Raw genomic sequence first — 27,677 nt, 5'->3', positions numbered from 1 at the left:
AAACAATTCTATGTTAAATTACTCAACAAATGTTTACTTCATCCTAATTACAAGCCATATGAACCGCAAACATGGTTAATTTTTCCCCTTTACCTTTGTTAGATCATATTGACGAATTAATGTGCTTCTCGTTTATTTTTTAATTAATGAGCTAATAAAAAATATTTTTTTTTTATTAATGTTATGAAAAACATAAAACCCACAGATCTGTTTTTTTGTATTGTTCCCACCATGGACATCATCAACATCTAGGTTTCTTGACTAACCGCATCTGTTTAATGTTTATAAAAATTTTTTTTCATATTTATTTTGTGTTGTCACTTGTCACTTTATGTACACTGGAAGCTTCTGTAGCCAAAACAAATTCCTTGTGTGTGTGAAGCACACTTGGCAATAAAACTGATTCTGATTCTGATCTTCATAAGCTCCTCTCTCTTCCACAATCAATTGCAAGGCCCTCGCAGCAGATAATCTTTTGGCCATCTTGATCAGTTGTGATAAGGAACCACACTGGCAAAGTCTTATTTCTAGTATTATGCCCCTAATGTGCAGATGGGACAGGGTATGAGAAAATAAAGCTTGGTTCCCGCAAGAGAGAGGGTAAAATGTGTGGGAATGTAAGAGCAGACAGTGTTGATAGTTGAATTTTCAACAATGTTGCAACTTTGTGCGGGAGCAGGGGGGGGTGGGGAAGAAAACAGCAGCACCAGAAAGGAGGAAGACAGAATGTAGGAACACTGGACCTACACTTTCAAGAAGTTTATTAGACCTGGGTCCAGTGGACCCGAACACCTTGTATGTAATGTAAATGTGTGGGGGGAGGTACATTATGGGGTCATTGAGAATTTGTTCGGATTTATGTTCTTCACAGAAAATAAGCCAAAGCCAATGAAGTTCAGGTTGAAAAAATAATTCATTGTTTAATTTTTCTTTTGAAAAAAAATAAAAATGGGTCTTACAGACCCGAACACCATACAAGGGTTCATCAAAAAGCAAACCGCAGAGAACCATACTCGCACGCCTCACAGGGTCCTGTGCGGGGGAAACTGGAGTACCCGGAGGAAAGCCACGTCAACACGGGAAGAACATGCAAACTCCACACAGAAACGCCAACTGACCCAGCCAAGGCTCGAACCAGCGACCTTTTTGCTGTGAGGCGATCGTGCTCCCCACTGTGCCACCGCGTTTTTGAGATTAATTTGAGATTTTTACATCATAATTTCAATCTGAAAATGCCAAATATTTCCTTGGCAAGAGTAGCTAAAACAGAAAATGTAAATCAAGATCCCAATGGGTTCAAATGTGATTCATTTTCTTTGCATAACATAGAGTTTTTTTTATTACGTCTGATTATAAGAACCACAGTTTGTACATGTGTTTGTAGGATTCACCCATTTTGATGAGACTGGAAAATGATAGTGCAGACAAAACTGACTACAGAATGAACTCTTTCATATTAACATTTTAAGAAGACATAAAAGATAAGGAAGAGAGTGAAAGAGAGAGACAGAATAAATCAGACAATCAAAGAGCCGGAGGAGAAAACACTCTGACAGAAAAAATTAGGACAGGGCCTGGGCAGATTCTGTTAAAATGATGAACTAAATTTGCATATTTAAAATTGCAATCTAAGTTAGAAGAATGCTGAAGGAAATCCAAGAATCCCAGTAATCAAAAACTTCTCTCAGGTTTCGAAAGTGAAAAAAAAAAACTCCATTAATTCTCCAAACTCCCATGAGAAACACCACAGGATGTTCAGAAGGGTCACAATGAGCTCTCAACCATCAACACAATATAGTAAACCCTCCCACACACACACACTTTCCCGATGTAACCCCTTCTGTGAGCAATATAATCGCATTCTGAACAACAATTCTGAACAAATCCGCAGAGAAAATTCTCTAAGAAATGATAATGTTGTACAGTAAAAAGATTTTTAAAAGCATTGTTACTCAATGGGAACGTTTTTAAACCCCAAAAATATTTAGTTGGGATGCTACTCAAGAAAAGCTTGACATTTAAACTGGAATCTACTGTCTCACACTCAATCAACCACTGTTTAGTATATTATTTTGTTTCAGGCATTTGAAATGACGCATGTTCGTTCATCACTGTCACAACTGCTGAACCAGATTTAATAATGCCAGGCCTTTTGCTGGCAATGCATCACTGAGAGGGCTAAAAGCTGATTGGATTGGCTTTACAACATTTTCCCATTTCGTCTGTGGTTCTGAATGCACCTCATTATACAGACAGGAAAATAAGTATTGAACAGGTCATGTTTTTTCCTGAATATAATATTTTTTTAAAGGAGCCGGACTTGAACTCAACTTGAAGATGACCTATACTTGAACCAGATTTTGGTAAAACCCCAAACAATACAAACATAAAAATAAAACAAAAAACGAATGTGAAAAAAAAAGAGTTCTGTGTAATATTAAAATAACAGAAGGATGAAAGTGCTGAACTACTGAAATGTATTTAATACTTTATAAAAAAAGTTTTTTTGCTGATGGCAGCTTCAAGACGCCTCTCATAAGGAGAATGAAGTCACATGCATTGCTCAGGTGTGAGTTTTTTCATAGTCTTCAACAGAGTGTAAAAATCTTGATTCTTCTGTGGGTCTCGTCTATCAAATCTGAGCTTTATTTTGTGTTTTCTATTGGATTCATCCATTCTACAGCTTGCTTTTCTTTCTCTGAAAGCATTTGAGAGTTTCCTTGGCTGTATTTTGGATCATTGTCTTGCTGAAATGTCCACCCTGGTTTCATCTTTATCCTCCTGCTAATGTAGATGTTGGACTGAAACTGCTTATATTCATTTTCACTGAGGAAGAGCAGAGGGTTACTGAAGAACTGCTGAGAGATTTCAGCTGCTGTCTGGGCCTTCACTGCCTTTCTACACCTCCCTTTCTTCATGTGTTCAATACTTTTTCCCGGTGTCATTTCATTTTATTACACTTTATTTGTAAACTAATTTGTTTCGTTTTCTTTGCATATATGGATTTATTTGGTTGTTACCAACATTCTTTGAAAATTTCAAGTCAACGGCACCTTCAGAAATATGTTGTATCATAGGTTTTAAAAATGTTTTTGAAACCGATATGTGTTATATATTAGGTTTGCATCTTTATTATTATTATTATTATTATTATTATTATTATTATTATTATTATTATTAAGAGGTAGAGTTGGGCGATTAATCAAAAAATAATCAAAATCTTTTCCGATTATTTTCCCTACCGCGTGTGGTCACGTGACCCCACTCTGTTAAGGCTGATTGTGGTTGTTGTTTCTGCGTCGAGTGGTCCGGCGCAGCCATCGCGCATTGTCACGATCACCAGCGATCGTAACTTCATAGATCGCTGGATCTCACTCACAATCCTTATGGACTACAAATCCGCCAGTTCTGGACTACATTTTCACACATGCACTTCACTCACACACATGCTTACTCAATTTGACTGATTACACTTGCACCACCTGAGGATTGTCAAAGACTGATTACACACACTACTTAAGCAGCACACACACTCACTTGCTTTGCTGAGTCTTGTTATCTGTAAAGTGACATTTCAACGCGGTCTTCTAGTCTTGGTTTCCTGTGTTTTGACCCTAGTCTCGTTTATACTTTTGTCCCTGTTCGCCGCCTGCCTTCCGACATCTCGCCTGTGTTTATACTACGATTCTGGACTGCCTTTATACATCTGATTCCACCTGTGTTGACTATTGCTTGCCTGACTTCGAATAAACCTGCAAGTGGATCCAAACTTCAGTTGTCTGTGTCACTTCCCGTGTTACACGCATACCAGCATAGCTCAAGCTCTGAAGCTCTGTGATTGGTTAGTTTGGTAGTGTTGACACGCGTGGATGGCACGGAGAGCCACGAGACAGCAGCGAGCCCGCTGGAGCGGGTGTTTACAAGTGTAGGAGCTCCAAATGGAAACTTTTGTCTTGTGTTTACCTTATGATTAAAGTTGTTTGACGTTCCTGCCACTGAATGAGCGAGTTTTAGCTTCTTGTACATTAAGGTAGAATTCAGAAAAATCAAAACCCCCCACGAAGAAACTCGACACAGAGAACATGCAGAAGTATAAATGCGCAAGGCAAGAATGATCACTCAACGCAGAAGGCTTTAGAGACTTTAAAGGCTGATTAACATACTTTTACGGCCACATCTGATCTCTGGTCAAGTAGGACGATGAGTCTTACTTTGCTCTACATTAACAATGATTGTAAGCTGCACCAGAGATGCCTTGAGAATACACAGAAATTATTATTTACATTCAAATATTTGTTTACAGAAGATGCAAGAAAAGCACTGTTTGAAATATTATTATTATTATTATTATTATTACAGGATATACAAGACTTATTTTATTTAGAAGAGATACTGCTTATTTTCAACTTTTAATTTGTAAAGCATTGAAAATAATTTATTTTGTTTTGAAAAGTCAAACAAATGATTTATTTTCACATTTTTATAAGAAAAACTGACTGCTGGTTTTAGCCAATGTGTGTTTTAATTTCAGGTGTTCAGTGTTAATGTTCAATAAACAATCACAGATAGTAGAAGTGTGTGTTTCCTTCAATTATCTTAAAATCAAGCAATGCACCCTTCATTCAAAAATCTCTTGTAAAATATGTGAGCATATTTACTGTACAAAAATTGTCAGTGAAGTATGAAGGCAATAACATAAAATAAAATAAAAATAAAATAAAAAATCGTTCTTTAATCGTAATCGAGTTAAAATGTTCAATTAATTGAGATTTTGATTTTAGGCTAAATCGCCCAGCCATATTAAGAGGAATACTGTTACTTTAGACATTTTGTTTCAGATATTTAAATTTTTTATTATTTTTAGTTATCACCTAGAGCGACGTAGTGGCGCAGTGGGTAGCATGTTGGCCTCACAGGAAGAAGGTTGCTGGTTCGAGCCTTGGCTGGGTCAGTTGGCAATTCTGTGTGAAGTTTGCATGTTCTTCCCGTATTCGCGTGGGTTTCGTGTTCCGGTTTCCACCACAAGTACAAAGACATGCGGTACAGGTGAATTGGGTTTGCTAAAAATTGACCATAGTGTATGAGTGTATGGATGTTTCCCAGTGATGGGTTGCAGCTGGAAGGGCATATGCTAGATAAGTTGGCGGTTCATTGCGCTGTGGCGACCCCAGATTATTAAAGGGACTGAGCCAAAAAGAAAATGAATGAATGTTGATGCACTATTGCTGCTGTGCCTCTTAATTATTCATGACATCATTTGATTTTTTTTCACTTTTCCTAAAGTGCAAAAATCTGAAAGTGTTGCTTACTGTTTCAGTCTTGACAAAGTGGCAGGCTTTCAATCAATGGGGACACCTTTAAGAGCCATGTTGGCTGTAAGTGTGTTAACCGATCGAACCTGCTCAAACTGTGTTGTCCATTAATGGTGTTAGTTTTTAAAATCATGCACACTGGAGACCTAAAAGTGGTCACTCTACGAACACTTAAAGATTCACAGTTCTTTTTTCAGGTCATATGAGTGCACACACACCAACAAAACTACTGGATGATTGCATATTAATAATCCAAATAGGTGCTCCGGTTGCCCCCACATTGCAAACACATGCATTATAGGTGAATTAAATTAACTATATTGGCAGTAGTGTGTGAAATGTTTGAGTGTATGGAGGTTTCCTAGTACTAGGTTGTGGCTGGAAGAGCATCCGCTGCATAAAACATATGCTGGAATAGTTGGTGGTTCATTCCGCTGTGGTGACCCCTGATAAATAAGGGACTAAGCTGAAGGAAAATGAATGCATGAATTTTAAACTAAATCGTCTTGGCTAAAACAAGGCTAAATTAAGACACAGATTAGACCGATTTACATGTGTAGTGATACATTCATGTTTATTTGATGACTAGATTTTTTATCTTAGATGTTTATTAGATTTTCACTGACAGCCCAAGATTAGCCTTGTTTTAGCCAAGCTGTCTACATTTAGATGTCCATTAGATATTTATTAGACACAAAATTGTTTGCTGGGACTACGCTACAGTATCGCTACTGCCCAGCACGACTCTGTAAGGAAATAAGCGTTTAAGAAGACACATTATTTTCAGTCCCGTCAGAGAACATTGGCTGTAATCCACTCAAACTCTGCCGCTCAATCGCTCTCATCAGGTGGAAGCAATTGAACGCTTCATTGATCCTCCTGCTCTGGGCCTACAGTGAGAGCTCTATTTCTGACAGCCCAGGACAAAAAAAAATGTTGATTAAATATCCTGTTCTACTAAAACTGATAGATGAAAGAGCAACTGCACAGATAACTTCAGTATGCCTATTGTTTTACTAGAAAGTGATGAAAATTAATTCTCATTGAATGTCAAATCTTTATCTTTAACTTGTGGGTAATAAACAAACAAACAAATAAATAAACAAATAAACAGCTAATACATAAATAATTAAATTAATGAATAAATAAACATGTAAACAAATAAACAAACAAACAAATATTCGAATTAATAAATAAATAAACAAACATAAATAAATAAACATGTAAACAAATAAACAAACAAGCAAATATATAAATAAACCAAAAATAATCAAATAAATAATTAAATAAACATGTAAACAAACAAAACAAACAAATAAATAAATATTAAAATAATATACAAGTAAACTAACAAATAAAGAAGGAATTAAATAAATAAATAAATAAATACATATGTAAACAAACAAACAGACAAACAAACAAATAAACATATAGATAAAACATTTAAACAAATAAGCAAACAAACAAATAAATAAACAAATAAACAAACAAATAATTAAATAAACATGTAAACAAAACATGAACAAGCAAACAAACAAATAAATAAAAAATAAACAAATAAATAAATAAACAAGTAAACAAACAAATAAATAAAAAAAGAATTAAATAAATAAATAAATAAACATGTAAACAAACAAACAGACAAGTACACAAACAAATACATAAACAAATAAAGAAAGAAACAAACAAACAAATAAGTAAACAAACAAATAAATAAGCAAGCAAACAAACAAACAAATAAATAAATAAATAAATAAATAAATAAATAAATAAATAAATAAATAAATAATAATTTAATTTAAAATCAAATCACACACACACACACACACACACACACATCGCGAAATGCGTAAGTTTTTTTCTTTCCATTTGGCATGCGTTATTAAATTCCATAACACTCTCACCAGTCCTTACTCCTTATTTGCGTCTAATACCCCAGTTTGTTACGGGGGCATGAATGAAATGTTCATGAGTTAATGTGAAACTGCCAAACTGCAGTTAAAGTCACCCAAAATTACAAAAAACTCTTACATGAAAGCAAATCACATAAACATCTTAATTATATTATTGTCTATTAAGGCAAATTACTAGATTACAGATGTCCATGTAAGTGTAGTCAGTAGTGTTTTCAAAGTTAGAGAAAGATCCAGATGGGCATCCTACTGATTTGTTTCAGATGGGCACTTTTTTGTCAGACGGCTCGCCGCTTTTACTATTCACCGTCATTCATTTTTTGTGTATGTTTTACTGGAACGCATTAACTCTACAGGCGCCTGATAGTTAGATGTGGAGCTAACATGAATTAGATTCACTCTAGTGAACGAATAAAAATCGTCATCATAATTTACTTGAGTGCACGCCTCATTGTCTCGCGCCCCCTTTAAAATGTGCTGGCACCCCCCTGGTGGAGCGCGCCCCACAGTTTGAAAACCCCTGCTGTAAACAATCGAGGAAAAAATTTTGATTAAGGGGGCTAATAATATTGCTTAGAGTAATTTTTAAAGAAACTTCTTTGGTGCATCAATCTTGTCAATGCTATTATTCAAAAAGGTAATGATTCGCACTCTTCAAGTAACTGCTACGTATTGTTTTTAAAAAACAGTGAAAGACACTGAGGACGGCATTGTGCCGAAACGTTTGTGTTTTTGAATCACCCGAAGAATGTAAAAAGAAAAACAGCATGAAGCAATTACTTGATAAATGCGTATCATTACCTTTTTGGCAAATAATATTGACCATAAAAGACTTTCTCCAGAAGAAAAAATATGATCAGATATACTGTGAAAAATTCCTTTCTCTATTAAACATCATTTGGGAAATATTTAAAACAGAAATTCACAGGAGGGCGAATAATTTTGATCAGCATATGTGTATGTAAACCAGCTCATAGGTGATAAAGAGCCCACATCCCTACCTGCCACCCAGACCATGATGAGTATTTCTGTCCATGAGAACTGAGTGGTCTTGACCCTGAAGATCTGCAGCGGGTGGTCGGTGACGGTGACGTTGGGAAGTGTGGTGATGCCCTCGAAGCGGTCAGAAGCGTTAAACACCAGCAGACACAGGAAGATAATGAAGGAGGCCGCGTGAGCAACAAACTTCATGAAAGGACTGCGGAGGATTTTACCAAGCTGAGAAAAAGATGGAGAAAGCAGATCAACAGATATGATTAATAACAAAACAGACTCACTCGGGGCTCACCGATAATTAATGAGTAATGTATTGTAGGACCTGGAGGTGTTGAGGTTTTGTGACGTTTAAAAGAGTTTTACCTTACTGCACGGGGCAAACCAATAGCCCACAGCGAGCAGGGGGAGTCCCAGCGCCACCACCAAAACCACCAGACACTTGACCGCAGTGGTTTGCTCCCGAAGACCAGACAGATTCTCGTACCAGATCGTCAACAACTGCTGCTGACAGTTCGGATGAGCCACAAACTGAGGAAAGACAGACAGGATTATGTTATTATGATATTTTCTGTCTATTTTTGTTAACAGATGCAAAAGTATTTTCATTTCAACAGGAGGTCTTGTGTGATAGTTAGATAGCTAAACCTTTATTTGTAGGGAGATTTCAATTGCAGCATACACCCACAGAGACATCTGACAATTTCACTTTTGGCATTTATATAACCAAATCAATATATAAATATATAAAAAAGGTACCATGTGTAATATGACATAATAATAATGATAAATAATACAATAATGACAAAATAATATTCGCCTAAAGGAAAAAAAAGGTACACATCCTGTATTGTTGATATGATTGTGCACGTTACTACAGAGACATGTTAATCTGTCAATCAATTTGGTGGGCGGGAAAACTACACTATTACATCACGTTGCAGTCGGCCTCAAAATGGGAGGGATTTGGATCCTATTTTAATGTCAGGAAATAAAAAAAATTATTTATTGTCTTTATATCACCCCAATATGACTGTTCACACACTATACCTACACACAGTTCTGTCCAAACAGCTTACAAAAGATGACTTTCATCATAGGTGCCCTTTAAAGAAATAGTTATTTAAAATATCTGTCTAATTATTAATATTATTCAGAAATTATAAAAAAAATCATTTAATTTTATTAAATCACGATAAATAGTTTTAATTTATTATTTATATTATTTTTTTTTATATTTAATTTTGTTGTAAATTGTTATGTTAAACTGTTTTATTCAGGTTCATTCATTTATTTTCCTTCAGCTTTTTCATCAGTGGTCACCACAGTGGAATGAATCGCCAACTATTCCAGCATATGTTTTACACAGCATATATTTTACTGGGAAACACCCATACACACTCACATTCACACACACACTCACACTACAGGCAATTTAGTTTATTCAATTCACCTATAGTGCATCTGCTTGGACAGTGGAAACCGAAGCACCCGGAGGAAACCCACGCTAACACGGGAAGAACATGCAAACTCCACACAGAAATGACCCAACTGACCCAGCCGGGACACAAACCAGTGACTTTTCTTGCAGTGAGGCGACAGTGCTGACCACTAAGCCACCGTGTCGCCCCTGGACTGAAGTAATGACGCTGATAACTCATTCCATTTGCAACAGTTCATTTAAACTCTAATATTACTTCAAAATATAATTAATTTTAAATATGTTTAATGTTAAATAAAAGCTCATCATCTTGGTGAGCATCTCTATGGTGCATTCATTCCTGAGAGGATTTCTTACATTTTAATGCTCCTTAATCCAGTTGAATTATGCAAACTGCTTTACATTAAGCACTTAGCAAACAACATCTGGCACGGCCATAAACACAGAATTATGACTTTGCTTCTGTGTGCAATTATGGCATCTTTGGGCGGAAAGTTTGCTGGAAATATCACCATGGCAACAAAGCATCAAGTCATGGCAGCACACGCAGCTCATCTGTGGATGGAGCAGAACGGGCTTCTGGTCATTATGATGTCAAATCACTGAACAATTCACTTAGAGAGCGTGCATTACTCCTGTCAGCAGGAAGACCGGAGGAACAGTGGAAAAAGACTGTGATCCAACCACAATACAGTTATTCAACAGATCCCTTTATTCTGATGACTATATACAGTCAAAGTCAAAATTATTCAGCCTCCTGTGAATTTGTTTTTTTAAATATTTCCTAAATGATGTTTAACAGATTCACGAATTTTTCACAGTAATTCCTATAATATTTTTTCTTCTGGAGAAAGTCTTATTTGTTTTATTTTGGCTAGAATAAAAGCAGTTTTAAATTTTTTTTAAACCATTTTAAGGTCAATATTATTAGCCCCTTTAAGCAATATTTGTTTTTGATCGTCTCCAGAACAAACCATCATTATACAGTGACTTGCCTAATTACCCTAACGTTAACCCAGTTAACCTAGTTGAATATTTTCTATAAGAGGCTTTACAATAGGATATGAGTGCATATGCATTACATTAGAATACATTAGTCAAAACTGAAACTAATCTAGCAGAATAACTTAAGATCACGATGCAAAAATTTATTTGATTAATGAAGAGGAAAAATCATAGCCATTACAAAAATTTTAGTAGTTTTAAAAATTGTAATATAAAATTACACATTTATATACTAATTTAAATAAAAAAATAAAAGTTTATTATTGATTATTTAATTGTTTAATAAAGAAGAAAAATCATAACTAAAAAATATGGAATTTAGTTTTTTAATTTGTTAGAATAAAATGTTAATATTGATTAATTGTTTAATAAAGAGAAAATATTATAACCATTGAAAATATACAATTTTATGAAATTTTGTATTTTTTGCATGTCAAAATACAAATGTTATATTGATTATTCAATTATTTAACAAAAAAATAACCATTAAAAAGATCAAATTTTGTGAAATTTTCTACTTTTGTATGTTAAAATAAAAACGTAATATTGATTATTTAATTATTTAAAGAAGAAAAATCATATATATATATATATATATATATATATATATATATATATATATATATATATATATATATATATATATATATATACATATATATATATATAGTTGAAGTCATAATTATTAGCCCCCTTTGAATTTGTTATTCTTTGTTAAATATTTCCCAAATGATGTTTAACAGAGCAAGGATTAATTTTCAAGGATTAATTTTTTAATTTTCACAGTATGTCTGATAATATTTTTTCTTCTGGAGAAAGTCTTATTTGTTTTATTTCAGCTAGGATAAAAGCAGTTTTTAATATTTTAAACACCAGTTTAAGGTCAAAATTATTAGCCCCTTTAAGCTATTCACAAACCATCGTTATTCAATAACTTGCCTAATAACCCTAACCTGCCTAGTTAACTCAATTAACCTAGTTAAGCCTTTAAATGTCCCTTTAAGCTGTATAGAAGTGTCTTAAAAAATATCTAGTCAAATATTATTTACTAAATGAGTTATTAAAACTATTATGTTTAGAAATGTGTTGAAGAAATCTTCACTCCGTTAAACAGAAATTGGGGAAAAAAATAAACAGGGGGGCTTATAATTCAGGGGGGTTAATATTTATGATTTCAACTGTATATATATATCACTGACAAATGCATACAAATCTTCATCTTCAAATGTTTGCTGTGCACTGTATTGTAGTATTACAATTAAAATATTTCTTGTAATACAAAACATATGTATGCTGTATATACTTTTGCAACAGTTTGTGACAAGATTATTAAAAGTAAAAAAACATAAAAAATACAGACACAAACAAAAAAAACTGTTATTTAAAATAAATGCACGTTGCAAAATCTAAAGGTAAGCTTTAGCTAAGTTACTAGTGCTCCCGCCAGACCCAGAGATGAGCTAAATGGATGAAAAAATGGTAAAACTAAACGTTTAACTCTAAGGATAGTGTAAAATGAGTCTTTTTGTAAAATCTAAAGTGAAGAGTTCCTTTAATTGTCATATTTTTTCAGATATTTTCATTTTCAGCCTTAAACTGCACAGTGTAAATGTCACAGGAAGTGATGTGGCTACTCTGTGATCTGTCAGTGTCTCGAAAATATTCATGAGACTGTATGTCCTTATCCTCTGAGAAGATGCTTCGCTCAATTATTCATGAAGGCTTCGGTCTGATCACGTGAAGTGCATTTATTTGTGCAGTAATCACAGTGGTCACGGGTACTAGACCCACACAGAATCCGTGTCCGCAGAAAACCCAGCAGATTGTTGAGCCCACCATTCAATCTATTTATGTAATGTGTGTAAATGTATATAATTATTAATTATTATTTATTAATCTGTTTTTTTTATTATTATTTTACCAGCGAGACAGTTCACGAGAAGTTTTTTTTGCATTCAAAGTTCATTAAAAAGCCATCTCCATTCCTCCCGAGTGTCACGAGAATCTAACACGTGTTTTCTGGGCCATGTACAGACACTCCGTCACCTCTAGTGTGCCTCTGTTCTGTATTAAAGTAGTAGGTTAATTAATTTGAATCCCGGGAGAATAACAGGTGTTAATTTCACGGCTGTCCTACAAACCATTTCCTGCCATAAATTACAAAGCTCAGAATAAAATGACTTGAAAATACGTCCACATAATTATATGAAAGAATGTGAACTGGGGATGAAAGAACGGCTATGAATAACAGACCGCAATTATATGACTGAGAAGAGGCAGCGGAGGAGAGAATGACAGATCTGAGATTGAGGACGATCGGTTTTAATGCGTTTGACTTCATTTAAACCTATATTTAGCATTTTAAGGTCTTTATAGATGGTTTTGTAAGTTAATGCATTTTTACTAGCATGAACAAATAATGAATAATACATTTATTACAGTATTTACACATGTTTGTTAAAGCTAGCTAATGAAAATACAGGCATTATTTGTTAGTTCTTGTTAATCTACAGTTTATTAACTAATGCCAAACTTGCTGTATGTTAGTTTTTGACTCTTCTTAAGCATAAAAATACCATAATATGTTTGCAGATATTTAAGAAACATGCTAACTGAACATGTTTATCTGAAAAACAATGCTGAAGTCAGTTATTCTGCTTACGTGCCAGAACGTCTGTCTTTGCTTTGGTCATTTAACCTGCCCAATGCCAGTTTAGCCAATTATGTTTCAGCACCCCGGGTTGCCATGGAAAACAGCATATTTCATTCATTCAGTCACGAAGGCTCTCAAAACATGTACTCGTGACCAAAATGTGACCTCCGGTGGACAGTAGCAGACTCCAAAATGAGACTCAGATTCAGAGTTGAGGTTATTAATTAGCAAATAATACAAATATTACGAACGTAAACATTAGGTGAGCAGGTTAGATTATAACCCGGTGTCCTAACAACACGCTACATGATGAGCAATGTGGCTGTTTGCACCAGACGAAACATGACAGAAATTTAAATACAGTCATTCCAAAGCACAGAATAGTGCACTCGCTGCACTCCAACAAAATGGTAAGGTTTATAATCCAATTAATACATATTAAACCTCTTTAAAATTATTAAATGTAGATGCTAAATCAATGATATGTGTTGGAGTCACAGTTCTAGGGTTCAATTTCAAAGGGTTTGTTTTATATTCAAGATCTGAGGTGAACTATCTGCTGCTGCTTTCAGTATATGGCAATAAATGTCATGTAATATGGTATTCAAACTCACATTAGTGAAGTTTAATATCTTAAACTAATTTCGAGAGGAGTACGTGCTCATGATTAACCCAGCTGGCTCATATTAGCTAATCACAACCCTCCAATCAAAGCATTATAAGTTCCTATATATATCCTCTTTTCCCTTTGCAACTATCTTCGTCTTGAAGAACCCCCCCCCCCCCCCCTCCCCTCCTTCCGGCATTTCGGGGTGGAGCTGGCACGCATCCACAGAGGTTTTCCCGGGATCCCCCGGTTTTTCTCAAAGCCAAATAGGCTCTCAAGTCTGTTCTACTAGACATCTCGCCCTAAGGGAGTCCATCTTGGCCTTAGCTGCGGGGGAGCCTTGAGATCGCCCTGAGCTCAATCTCCCCTCGCACCGCAAAGGGAGGGAGCCCTGGACTCGAGGATCCCTTGAGCTCAGGGCTCTCTCTCCCGGGACAGCATGCCAAACAAGCTTCGTAAGTCATGAGCTAAGCGTGAACTCTTGAATTAACATTTAACACTGAATAAAGCACATGAGGTGTACCTGAGGTGATCATTGTCAGTTTTCTGCTTTTCAGCTGCAAGAAATAGAAGCCATTTCTTATATATATATTTCAGGTGTTGATTAAAATAAAAACTCCTTTTAATATGGAAAATATTCCTTCTGTCGCATGCCAATGCTTTTATTTAGATCACGATTTAAACCAGCCTTAAATAGCCTTTAGGATAGTTAGGCACACTTCTGTTAATGTCGTTAATCTGGCAACCTTGCGTGAGTTTTGAACCAGGCGTGCAATACCTAGTTCAACCACTGGGTGTCAAACTTACATACTGCACCTTTAACAAGCACAACTTTTTTTTATTTTAATTTAACCATGCATTATTAAGGTTGAAAATGATTAATAAATGCTGTACATGTATTGTTCATTATTAGTCATTATTGTTAATACATTAACTAACATTAACTTTATTACCCAAATGTTATATTACGATATAAAATCTGGTAAATTGCCGTAGCATATAAAATATAATCGAAGCAAACACTGACACTCTGTCTATATTACTGTTATATTACAAAATATCCATAACATTTACAGTAAAGAAATGGCAGTTGTAGTTGCTAGTATTTTACCATTAAATTATAAATAGTAAAGAAAAGAAAATGCAATTTTTTACGGTAAACTATCGTATTTCATTCATTTATCATTACATACACCAGTGTTTTAAAGTAGTAGCATCTACTCATCGTACTCTTTTCTAAAAAGAACCAAAGTACTATCAACAACAGCAGCGAATTCTTGGAATGTCAATTTACGGTCATTCACCGTATTTATATTAAGGAAACTTACTGTTAACCAGGTTACAGAGTTTTATTGTAGCATTTTTGCTGTTTTTTACTAATGAAATCCCTGTCATTTTTTACAGCGTGAGCCTAAATAGTTTAGACACCCTGAGAAGCATCAGCAGACATTTATGTGTTGCACTAAACTGTGTGTGTTTGTGTGTTTTATTCCGTGATTATCAGTGAATCTGCGACCTGCGGTGTCACTTTCACTCTAGTCATTTGTAAGCCGGAGCCCTGAGGAACAGCGAGAGCAAAGCTTCTCTGTCTGTGTCTCCAGAGGGACAAACAGGCTCATTACAACACAGATATCAGTGTCAAAACATCTCCATCCACAAGCATCTTTCTTCATCTTCAAAGACAGCTGATGGCTTTAAAATCGAAAATGTCTGAAACAGCGGCGCTCTGATCTGAAGTTTTGTGTTAAGAGGATCTGGGTACAGTGATGACGCAAGAAAGCTGAGAGGAAAAAAATTATTTAAGGAATCAAAAAGGATGAATAAACCTCACACATCAATGGATGTTAAGCCAGATCAGAGCTTGAAGGATGGTTCAGGCTTTTCTAGAATCCACAAAAACATTCAACCCAGGCTCATTCTGAAAACGTAGTCCCGAGGACGTTTCTGGAGACCGCGAAATACGTCCCGGGAGGTACGTATTTTTGCAGTTTTTGGTTTTCACGAATCCGCGAGAGGCCGCTATGTGCGCCTTTTTGGCTTCTCGGATGTCTCTCGCGAGTGCCGTTCGCGCCCGCGCTGTTCTTGCGTGAATCCACCAGAGGCCGCTGTCGAACAAACGTCTGTCTGTCCGACTGGCTGAATGATTGACAGCTGATTAGCCGGTCGACCCACCCTCCTCCTTCCCCGAACCCAACCGATTTTACCGATCGACCCGCCCGCCCTAAACCCAACCAACGATTTACAAAAGCCGTCCGGAAAAAGAAAAGCCCTCCTCTGATTTTTTTTTTTTTTTTACCACGTTTTCGGATTTTACCACATTCTCAGCCTGTTATGAACCTCTTCGCTTTATTTCTTGGATTCTGTTTTAGTCTTACCTGATTTCTGGAACCATTCTTCCCCGGACTCGAACCCGCTCGACGTGGTCAACACCTCTCTGCGTCTCAAGTCCGCCGACGTACAGGACGAGCTAACCGGACAAACTGGTTGCTGCTGGAAAGCTCTCCACACGAAGGTAAGCGGTCAGCCGGCGAGTGCTAAAAGGAACTGCTGCAAACGAAATGCAGCCATACATACCTCTGGCTACATTATTCGCGGTCTCCAGAAATGTCCTCGGGAAAACGTTTTCGGAATGAGCCTGGCTTGAAAACATCAGACTCATTTTAATACAGCTAAAATGTAAAAAAGATTGACTTTTTATAGTTGGAAATTAAACAAATAAAGGTTGTTTAGAGTATGCTTTACAGTAATATTTTATTATTCAGTTTTCCTACTTAATTTTAGGTTTAATTCAGTTTGTTACCTCCCATTTGTTCAACACAAGCTCATTGTGAAAACGTTCCCCTGTATAAATTTTTAGAGAGCGCGAATTACGTAGCCAGAGGTACGTATGCTGCTTTTCGTCTTTAAAATAAACGCTACGGGGCGGTATGATACCGCTGACAGCTTCTGTTTCGTTTCGTGCTAGCAGCTGACCGCTTACCTCCAAGTGGACAGCTTTTCCGGTTACCAGTTTGCTGGAAATTAGAACGGAATTTAGATCACGTGAATACATACACACACACACACACACACACACACACACTCTGGCATGCGCTGCAGCATATCTAGCCAGATGAGAGCTGTGCTCGTTGGACTGTTCATCAAGGATCTACCGCTGGATCCAATCTCACTATATTTGTTAAACGTGATATTTAATTCATCTTGTTGTCTATATCTAATGACATATTCCCCGACTTTGGTCTTTTGAATCTATTACTTGTTCTCAGGTAACGTGTTTTGGCTGAGCGCAAAGATAAGTTAATAATTAATGTAACCACGTACATTCTGTACACTGACTGATTGCTTGCCTTTATGTCCTATATTTTACAAACTTATTGTATGTTATACTTTTATAATGGCCATTATTGATTATTAACACTGATATTCAGCAAAAGAGAGGGCATGTTTCATATTTTCAATAGAGAATGAAAGGAAGCAGTGATGTTATAAGCTCCGTTTTGTTATAAATATGCATACAGTGAAGATGACGCTCATATAAATATGCAGCTACACGACGCCCCACCATTTCTGCTGTCTGTTAAGTTAAGCTAATATCAAAATGAAAATAGCAGTTCCTTATATCATGTTTTCATTTTATTGCGTACAAAACAACGTAGCCAGGGTGATGTGGATGAGGTTATAAAGTATACGGTTCCCTTTGTAGATTTACCCGACGTGTACTCAGGACAAGTCCACAAACTTGCGAAGTCCGAACTTACAAGGAGAGGATGCAGGACTGAACGGTGTGTAGGCTACTTAATATTGAGGAAAAAGCCCCAATCAGATAGTTGAATGTCTGCAGCCCGGCCTCCTTTTTCAGATGTCTCCGTTTTCCCCCATCCAAACTGAGACGGAGCAGCAGCATTTTAGAATAAAAATGGCCTCCACAGCGTTTACAAAATGCTCCGTTTTCGACGCTTGAAAACTCTGGCGTAGTGTGGAAGCATGGCGTAACCGTAGCAAAACGAACTAGATGTATTAGTGTAAACAGGGCCTGTATTTTTCCATATTTTAAATAGCAAAAGTGGATTTAGACATGTCCTTATTGTGCAGGGGGACTAATAATTCTGGACGGCTAATAATTCTGACTTCAACTGTATATCTAGTTTCTGAAAAACTCTCTCCTGTTTCTTCATTGTATCAGCTCAGTCGATTTAAATGCTGCTCCTGTTTTCTGCATAACCGTGTGTCACAGCAAGGTCATGTGGCATGTTTTGGTAGATGGTCTAAGATCATTCACTGTCTCCTGCTTAACGTGTGTTTGTGTGAGAGAGTGGAAATAAGATCCATTGGTCTTGTCAAGAGCTGCCGTTGGGATTTGGTGTTTCTGCTGATGAGTAAATGCTACTGGGAGCGAATCCAAACATGGGTGACAGACCCTCGCAATGATTCGTGAGCCGTTGTGTTCCTCTCAGGTTACACTCATTGTAAATGAGGGACAAGCTTTCCTCTCCGCCCTGGCAATGTTCCAATCTGACTGGTTGTGAATCAGGATGTGCTGGTTTTTATGTGTCTGATGGGTAATCAGAGAAATACCTCACCACACTATCATGACTAAAACTGCACCAGAGAGACACATTACTAACACAAGACAGGAACCATTTCTGTGACTCTACACCACTAACATTTCTAGCCAACATGGCTCAAAATATATCTTTGCGACTGCTCGAGAGATATATACTAGCTAGTTAGCTTCCGTGAGAATCATTGAGTTGATAACTGAAGACTCACTCTGACTGGATCATCTGAATCAGTGAGTTGATAGCTGAAGATTCACTCTGGATCATGTGAATCGGTAAATTTATAACCGAACACTCACTCTGACTGGATCAAGTGAATCAGTGAGTTGTTAACTGAAGACTCACTCTGACTGGATCAAGTGAATCAGTGAGTTGATAACTAAAGACCCACTCTGACTGCATAATCTGAATCATTGAGTTTATAACTGAAGACTCACTCTGACTGGATCATCTGAATCATTGAGTTGATAACTGAAGACTCACTCTGACTGGATCATGTGAATCAGTGAGTTGATAACTAAAGACTCACTCTGACTGGATGATGTGAATCAGTGAGTTGATAACTGAAGACTCACTCTGACTGGATCATCTGAATCAGTGAGTTGATAACCGACCACTCACTCTGACTGGATTAAGTAAATCAGTGAGTTGATAACTGAAGACTCACTCTGATTGAATCAAGTGAATCAGTGAGCTGATAACTGAAGATTCACTCTGACTGGATCATCTGAATCACTGTTAACTGAAGACTCACTCTGACTGGATCAAGTGAATCAGTGCGGTGTAAACTGAAGACTAAAGGTGCGGTCACACTTGACTTTTCCTTCCATAGACTTCCATTCATACGCACGCGAATGCGTCAGACCGGAAACCCGGGGTCATGCGTCGAGTTTCGCAGGTTGCTGCTGTGCAAAGTTCAAGCTTGGTGAACTCTGACCTGCGAAATCGCATCACTTGACTGCATGAGACCAATTGAGGATCAAAACATGACCTCTCTGGACAGAAATTTAAAACATGGAGCTATCGCTCACTTTTTTAATGTCTAATCATCTTGTTTAATCCCGCCCCTTTTCGCAGCGCCGCACGACAGAATTTCGCACACACAAAGCCCAGTGTGACCGTAGCTTCATTCTGACTAAATCATCTTAATCAGTGAGTTAATAACTGTAGACTCCATCTGACTGGATCATGTGAATCAGTGAGTCGTTAACTGAAGATTCACTTTAACTGAATCATCTGAATCAGTGAGTTGATAACTGAGGCCTCGCTCTGAATAATGTGAATCAGTGAGTTGATAACTGAAGACTCACTCTGACTGGATCATGTGAATCAGCGAGTTGTTAACTGAAAACTCACTCTAATCATCTGAGTAAGTTAATAATTGAAGATTCACTCTGAATCATCTGAATCTGTGAGTCGTAACTGAAGATTCACTTTAACTGAATCATCTGAATCAGTGAGTTGATAACTGAAGACTCACACTAACTAAATCATGCAAATCAGTGAGTTGTTAGCTGAAAACTCACTCAGAAAGGACCATATGAATCAGTGAGTTCCTCACTCAATGGAAACAATCGAGTGAACTGATATTTCAGCTCTTATATCAGCTATTCAAGGTCTTTCAGTTCAAAATAATTTGCAATATTTACAAATTAGGGAAATGGCCAAAATAATCATACTCAAGCCCTAATGTAATAAATGCAATAAGCATACCTTGGAATGGAATATGAAATACTATGTCTACCATTTAAATGAATGGCAGTATTATTAAGAGTAATATAGCAGAGCTTTTCAAATTCTACACCTCATTACTGAACATTGCCAAACATGCTACCATTAAACCACGACTTGTTTACCATCCCTAAATCTCAGAGCACTCAACGCCCCAAACAAACATCCCACAAACCCATATTTCATGTTATAAGCGACAACACAAGCAGAGCCATTCACATCTCTGGCCATTGTTCATTTAACAGCCTGAAATGCACAGCAGCCATGAATTAATCACCGTAATGTGGACGACTGACTCTAAACTCATTTCCTAAAGCAAACCCCGAGTCCTCATGGGAGCGTTTAGGCCTTCTGAAACCTCATCTTTAAATTAGGCTTTAGGTCAGGATGGTGGAGCATGCTGCTGTTAACCTGATTAATGCTTCAGCTGGATTATTGTCCTGAGATTGTGTGTTTGGAGAAGTGGATGATTAAAGAAAATGATGTCAGCATAAAGGATTAGTCACACCTTCACAATGAAATGCATGTGATTAATTGGGACTGTCTTTATCTACTGCTCTCTGCGTCTTGTTATTACATTTTGGACATTTTTCACCCTAACGACTAAGAAAATATATAGGCAGAAAAATCGAAGCAGCTTTTGTCAATCCTCATCAATCATAATGCTGATGAGCTTTCGGTAAACATGATTAAAAGGATTTATAAATGCTTTTTGAGCTTGCCTCAGGCCTTTTTGCATTGATGAATATTGTAATACAAATGAGTTCAGGAGCAAAATAAATATAACAAATTAATCACACACTTTATAAATTATACTGATAGTACATCAGAAATCATATTAATAATTAGAATTGTTTCTCGTTCTGAATATTTTTTTTAATATATACTTACTGGCCACTTTATTAGGTACACCTGTTCAACTGCTCGTTAACGAAAAATTTCTAATCAGCCAATCACATGGCAGCAACTCAATGCACTTGGGCATGTAGACATGGTCAAGACGATCTGCTGCAGTTCAAACTGAGCATCAGAATGGGGAAGAAAGGTGATTTAAGTGACTTTTAATGTGGCATGTTTGTTGGTGCCAGACTGAGTATTTCAGAAACCGCTGATCTACTGGGACTTTCACACACAACCATCTCCAGGGTTTACAGAGAATGGTCCGAAAATGAGAAAATATCCAGTGAGCGGCAGTTCTGTGGGCACAAATGTCTTGTTTATGCCAGAGGTCAGAGGAGAATGGCCAGACTGGTTCCAGCTGATAGCAAGTCATAAGTAACTCAAATAAGCACTCGTTTCAACCGAGGTCTGCAGAAGAGCATCTCTGAATGCACAACACGTCCAACCTTGAGGCGGATGGGCTACAGCAGCAGAAGACCACACTGGGTGCCACTCCTGTCAGCTAAGAACAGGAAACAATTCACACAGGCTCACCAAAACTGGACAATAGAAGATTGGAGAAACGTTGCCTGGTCTGATGAGTCTCCATTTCTGCTGCGACATTCAGATGGTAGGGTAGGAATTTGGATCCATTCTGCCTTGTACCAACGGTTCAGGCTGGTGGTGGTGTAATGGTGTGGGGGATATTTTGTTGGCCGATTTGGGCCCATTAGTACCAATTTTGCATTGTGTCAACACCACAGCCAACCTGAGTATTGTTGCTGACCCTGTTCATCCCTTATTGACCACAGTGCAAATCATCTCAGACTGGTTTCTTGAACATGACAATGAGTTCACTGTACTCCAATGGCCTCCACAGTCACCAGATCTCAATTCAATAGAGCACCTTTGTGGTGGAATGGGAGATTCGCATCATGGATGTGCAGCCGACAAATCTGCAGCAACTGTGTGATGCTATCATGTCAATATGGACCAAAATCTCTGAGGAATATTTCCAGTACCTTGTTGAATGTATGCCATGCAGGATTAAGTTCTGAAGACAAAAGGGGCAACTAGTAAGGTACTAGTAAGGTACTAGTTAGTACCTAATAAAGTGGCCGGTGGGTGTAATAATATATATTTGTGTGTGTGTTACATTATATATATATCTCTTTATCCTATCTTTTTAATATATTTTGGTCAATTTAATGCATCTTTTTTAAATACATAGTATTTAGTAAAAATTTTAATTATTCAATAATATTTTTGACTGGTTGTGTAATCAAACAAATAATAATCTCATCATTTAAATCAGAACTTACATTCATAATCAGCCACTTTTTCTTGCTCTCTCTAAAAGTGCAGTGCAAACATGTGATTATCTGCACACTTGCCTTCTTAACCTCATATTTAATGGCCAGTTTGACTCGGCTGAGCAGCGAGCGGTGATGTTGGCCCTGCTCCAGTTCAGCAGAAACATCTCCATTCAGGATGGCCTCCACCTCCTCTGTGTCTCTGCACAGGTCCAAAACACCAACCACAAAGTCTTTACACTGCATAGACAGCTTCCGGTAGTCGTTCTGCAGGGACAGAAAGAAAACAGCAGAGAAAGCGTGTTTAAAGCCCTGGCAAACATCAACTCTCGGTCCACAAAGTGTAATCCGGATGAGAAGTTGACAGGTTTTAACAAAAACTTCAACATTGGCATCAATGGCAAATGGAGACTCAAAATCATCTCCAAACGCACAGCTAAAACAACAGCAAGCGCTCTCTTATAAAGCCAAGGAACAAATCTAGGGTAACACTTTACTTGAAGGGGGTGTTTATACGACTGTCATATCATGAATATTCAAATGAGATTTTATGCATGCTTATTACAACTGTTATTAAACATCATTCACTCGGTAATGACATTTTAAATGCAAATGCAAAGATGACTATAGCTGTGTCTCATTTCAGAGGCTGCATCCTCCTAAGGATGCAGACTTCAAAGGTGAGTTCTTCGAAGTCCACACAGGCCGAACCGAGCATTTTGAAATCAGACGATCTAGACTACAGAGGACAGATCTCGTCACCAGGCAACGATAACAGCTGCCGTTAATAAGTGCTGATCAAATTTGTAATGACTTTTTTTTAAAGAGATATTAAAGCTTATTGTGAGCGATCTAAAGGCAAAGCGGTTTATAAAAGCTGGAAATATATTTCCTTTGATCCCTACATGTACACATAAACCTGTAAACTGTCTATAAAAAAGTAAATAAAAAAAAAGTAAATAAAAAATCGTACTCATGCCTTTGGAACGGTATTACAGAAAATTTTGGCAGTTTTAAAACCTTAACTTTTCCAAACTGCGGTATACCTTGAAAACGGTTATCATCCCATGCCTAGCAGAGCTGCCGCCCTCCTGGAACTGAGTTTGAGACCCCTGGTCTAAACCTTTAGGCGCAATGATGGACAGAGGGTCACCAGTTTTATTTTTTATTTTTATATTTGCATTTTCCATATTGTCCCAACCTTTTCTGATTTAGGCTTGTATATCTTTTGTTAATTTAATGTGTATATTGAAATTTGCCACATATATTTATGATGAGGCCACAAGCACATGTAGACTGCTAAATATAAGCAGTCAGTGACTTGTATATTTTAGATTGTTTTAAACATTTATTTTTTTTGGGGGGGAGGGGTGGACACTTAAAGTGATTTATTTATTCTTTGTAAGTGTTTTTATGCTTATGTTTTATGTCTTAATGTTCATTTGCTGTTGTTACTATGTAAGTTCCTTTGTGTGGCACTGTTATGAGATGACGACTCTTGACTGCAAACCAAATCTACCTTCAGGTATAAATAAAGTAACCTACCTACCTACCTATAAGTGTTCAGAGACTATAAATAGCATATAAAACGGTTTCTGGAGAAGTTTCGAACTTAACAAATCTATATATCTATTATGCAAATATGAGAGAAGTTAACTTATTGAATCAATGACACTTCAAGAGGTGACCTATTATGCTACTTTTTACAAGATTTACAAGTCTCTGATGTCTCTAGAGTGTGTATGTGTAAGTTTTGGCACAAAATACCACACAAATAATGTTTTATAACTCATTGAAACTGACCCTTTTAGGCTTTCAGCCTAATTGTGCCGTTTTGGTGACTGTCACTTTAAATTCAAATGAGACTGTGCATTTTTTAAATGAGGGCGGAGCAACAAATGCCTGTGTGTCAGCATAGTGGCAGATTCAAAAACAAGACTAACGTCCTATGCTAATGAGGGAGAGATGGTCACTAATGGGCGGGACTTTCCCCTTCTGATGACACGTACAAAAGGGATAATGTCGATCAAAGTGTTTCTGCACTGTTTTTATCAAGTCTCTCATAGAAAATTTGAATTAATTAATATTTACCATTAGAAGTTGATTATATTCACAAACTGTTGTCAAACAACTGTGTTTAAACCCCTTACCAATGTCGTTTTTGCATAATAACTCCTCTTTAAACCTTTACCATGTGGAAAACTCTGACAGTTTGGAATAACATGTTAAAACAGTGTGCAGATCTCCACAGGATCTACTTGACAGACATCTGTTAGACGTCATATCAGTGTGATCTCCCAGGATGCACTGCCTGCTGACGTTCAGCTTAAAACATTACATGCTGCGTGCTTTATTGTTCTCTGTGGGATTCATTATACCTTCACACCACCAGGACGACAACACATCTCTTATCAGCGTGAGAAAAGCAATATTACTGACCATATGTTAGATGAGAATCAGACAGCAGACATCATGACGGTTATCAAAGTGTGTCACAAAGGTGTGATGAGTGTATAATAAGCAGTGAAAATATGGTAAAACAACATATAAAGGAATATGTAGAGGAGTTAGGGTTACTGTGGTGGATAAAAACCATAAAACCAAAAAATATTGAGTAAAAATCTATATGACTACACGTCACGGAAACTAAATTTAAGATTAAAATGATCAAAAAAAAATGAATAAAAATAATTTTCATAAAAAAGCATGTTGATAATAACACAAAAGATAATCTTAAATTAGCTTACATTTCAATCCAAAACCAAAAGAAAAATAATGTTAATTAAAACACTTATTATTAAACGACGGTGTATAAATAAACACGTTTCAATTCATTTAATTTTTAAATATTTGATTTATTTTTTTAAAAATTTACAATTGTGAATTAATTTTATTATTTTAAAATATTTTAATTAAGAAATTTACTTTTCTACATCACATTAATGAAAATAAAGCATATTTTCACACTTTATTTTTATATTTATATGTCATAATTTCATTAATATTTAAAAACTAAACACAATTTATAATAAATTGGACCACTAATCTAATGAAAAGAAACACAACAACAACAAAAAATACAAAAAACACAAAGACAATTACTTAAAAATCATTCATTCATTCATTCATTCATTTTCCTTCGGCTTAGTCTCTGTATCAGAGGTCGCCACAGTGGAATGAACCGTCAACTATTCCAGCATATGTTTTATGCAGTGGATGCCCTTCCAGCTGCAACCCAGTATTGGGAAACATCCAAACACACACACTCATACACTACGGACAATTTAGTTTATTCGATTCACCTATTGTGCATGTCTTTGGACTGTGAGGGAAACCGGAGCACCTAAATTTAATAATCAGAATAGATTTATTTTATTTTATTTTATTTTATTTATTTTATTTTATTTTATTTTATTTTATTTTATTTTATTTTATTTTATTTTATTTTATTTAAATGCAACATGCCTGGTAATTAAAAATAAATAAATAAATGTTAATTCATTCATTCATTAATTTTCTTTTCGGCTTAGTACCTTTATTAATCCAGGGTCACCACAGCGGAATGAACCACCAACTTATCCAGCATATGTTTTACGCAGCGGATGCCCTTTCAGCTGCAACCCATCACTGGGAAACACCCATACACACTCATTTACACTCATACACTATGGACAATTTAGCCAACCCAATTCACCTGTACCACATGTCTTTGGACTGTGGGGGAAACCGGAGCACCCAGAGGAAACCCACGCGAACGCAGGGAGAACATGCAAACTCCACACAGAATCGCCAACTGACCCAGCCGAGGCTCAAACCAGCGACCTTCTTTCTGTGAGGCGACAGCACTACCTACTCATTAAATACATTCAATTTAAATTCATTTTAATTTTTATATTTGATTAATTTTTATAAAACATACAATATTTTTATAAAGAAATGTACATTTCTTCCACTAATTTCATAAAAATAAAGCTCATGTTCAATAAAGACAATAACAATGAATAAACAATAAACCATAAAGACAAATACTATGTCTAAATGTTTAACTTTATTAGGTCATCATCAATTTAAATCTCATAAATTTTATTAAAATTTAATTTAAAATAGAATGCAAATTTAGTTGCATCATTCTAATGTATTAAAAAAACAACACAAACACCTTATAACTGTTGTTGCTGCAGAAAGATTTGATTTGTAATGCAATGTGCTTAGTGAATAAATGAATAAATAAATAAATAAATAAATAAATAAATAGATAAATAGATAAATAAATAAATAAATAAATAGATAAATAAATAAATAAATAGATAAATAAATAGATAAATAAATAAATAAATAGATAAATAGATAAATAAATAGATAAATAGATAAATAAATAAATAAATAAATAGATAAATAAATAAATAAATAAATAGATAAATAGATAAATAAATAGATAAATAGATAAATAAATAGATAAATAAATAAATAAATAAATAAATAAATAAATAGATAGATAAATAGATAAATAAATAGATAAATAAATAGATAAATAGATAAATAAATAAATAAATAAATAGATAAATAGATAAATAAATAAATAAATTAATTAATTAATAAATAAATAAATAAATAAATAAAAATCCAAAAAATAATGTTTATTTTCTTTATGCAAACTATATTTTCTATTTCTTTTGAAATATGTCTTTTTCTAGACAGTATTTGTCTTTTTTGTGCATCAGTGAACTCTGAATAGACACTATTAGCTAATAATATTTAAAACAAATTAATCGTGGCATTTAAAATGAAAGCTCTTGAGCTGAAGACAGATTTCTCAGTATATCTGAAGTCGATCTCTAGCTCTGAACATGCCTGCGGTTCTGCTGCTGCTGCAAAACCTGAGATAAAAATCTACAGCCATTGAGTTCTCCAGACACACACACAAGCAGACAGACAATCTAATCCTTCACATAAGAGCTGAATCTGCAAGCATGACAATCAGTTACTGTTAGTCTGTTAGTGAAAATTATAGTCAAACATATTTACCAGAAAGAAGCCATTGTGCTGCGATGTCTCTTTATTACGGTTCTTTTTATCCTGTTGACGGCGGCAGCAAACACACACACACACACACACACATACGCAACAGAAGTTAAAAATGCTGTTAAAATGGAGATAAATGTTAAGATAAGACATGTAAACATAGGATGAACTCTGATTGTGGGATGGAGAAGGAAATGTATTGCTGGTAAACAATAAAATGCAGCTAGCGAGTGGACATGCTCACACTGG

At 35.9% G+C, this 27,677-nt stretch overlaps 1 protein-coding gene across 1 annotated transcript in view; it reads right to left on the bottom strand.

The window, feature by feature from the left end:
• Window positions 1-27,677, bottom strand: part of trpc3 (transient receptor potential cation channel, subfamily C, member 3) — a 63,492-nt gene that overhangs the window by 19,732 nt on the left and 16,083 nt on the right. The window contains exons 3-6 of the mRNA XM_056472803.1: window positions 27,432-27,482; window positions 22,488-22,673; window positions 8,585-8,749; window positions 8,227-8,443 (exon numbers count right to left, since the gene is read on the bottom strand). Coding sequence (XP_056328778.1) covers window positions 8,227-8,443; window positions 8,585-8,749; window positions 22,488-22,673; window positions 27,432-27,482 — 619 coding nt within the window. The remainder of the gene's footprint in view (window positions 1-8,226; window positions 8,444-8,584; window positions 8,750-22,487; window positions 22,674-27,431; window positions 27,483-27,677) is intronic.

The sequence above is a fragment of the Danio aesculapii genome, chromosome 14 (genome assembly GCF_903798145.1).
Source record: "Danio aesculapii chromosome 14, fDanAes4.1, whole genome shotgun sequence".
NCBI lineage: Eukaryota > Metazoa > Chordata > Actinopteri > Cypriniformes > Danionidae > Danio > Danio aesculapii.
The sequence above is the reverse complement of the archived record's forward strand: the minus strand, read 5'-3'. Positions and strand labels throughout refer to the sequence as shown.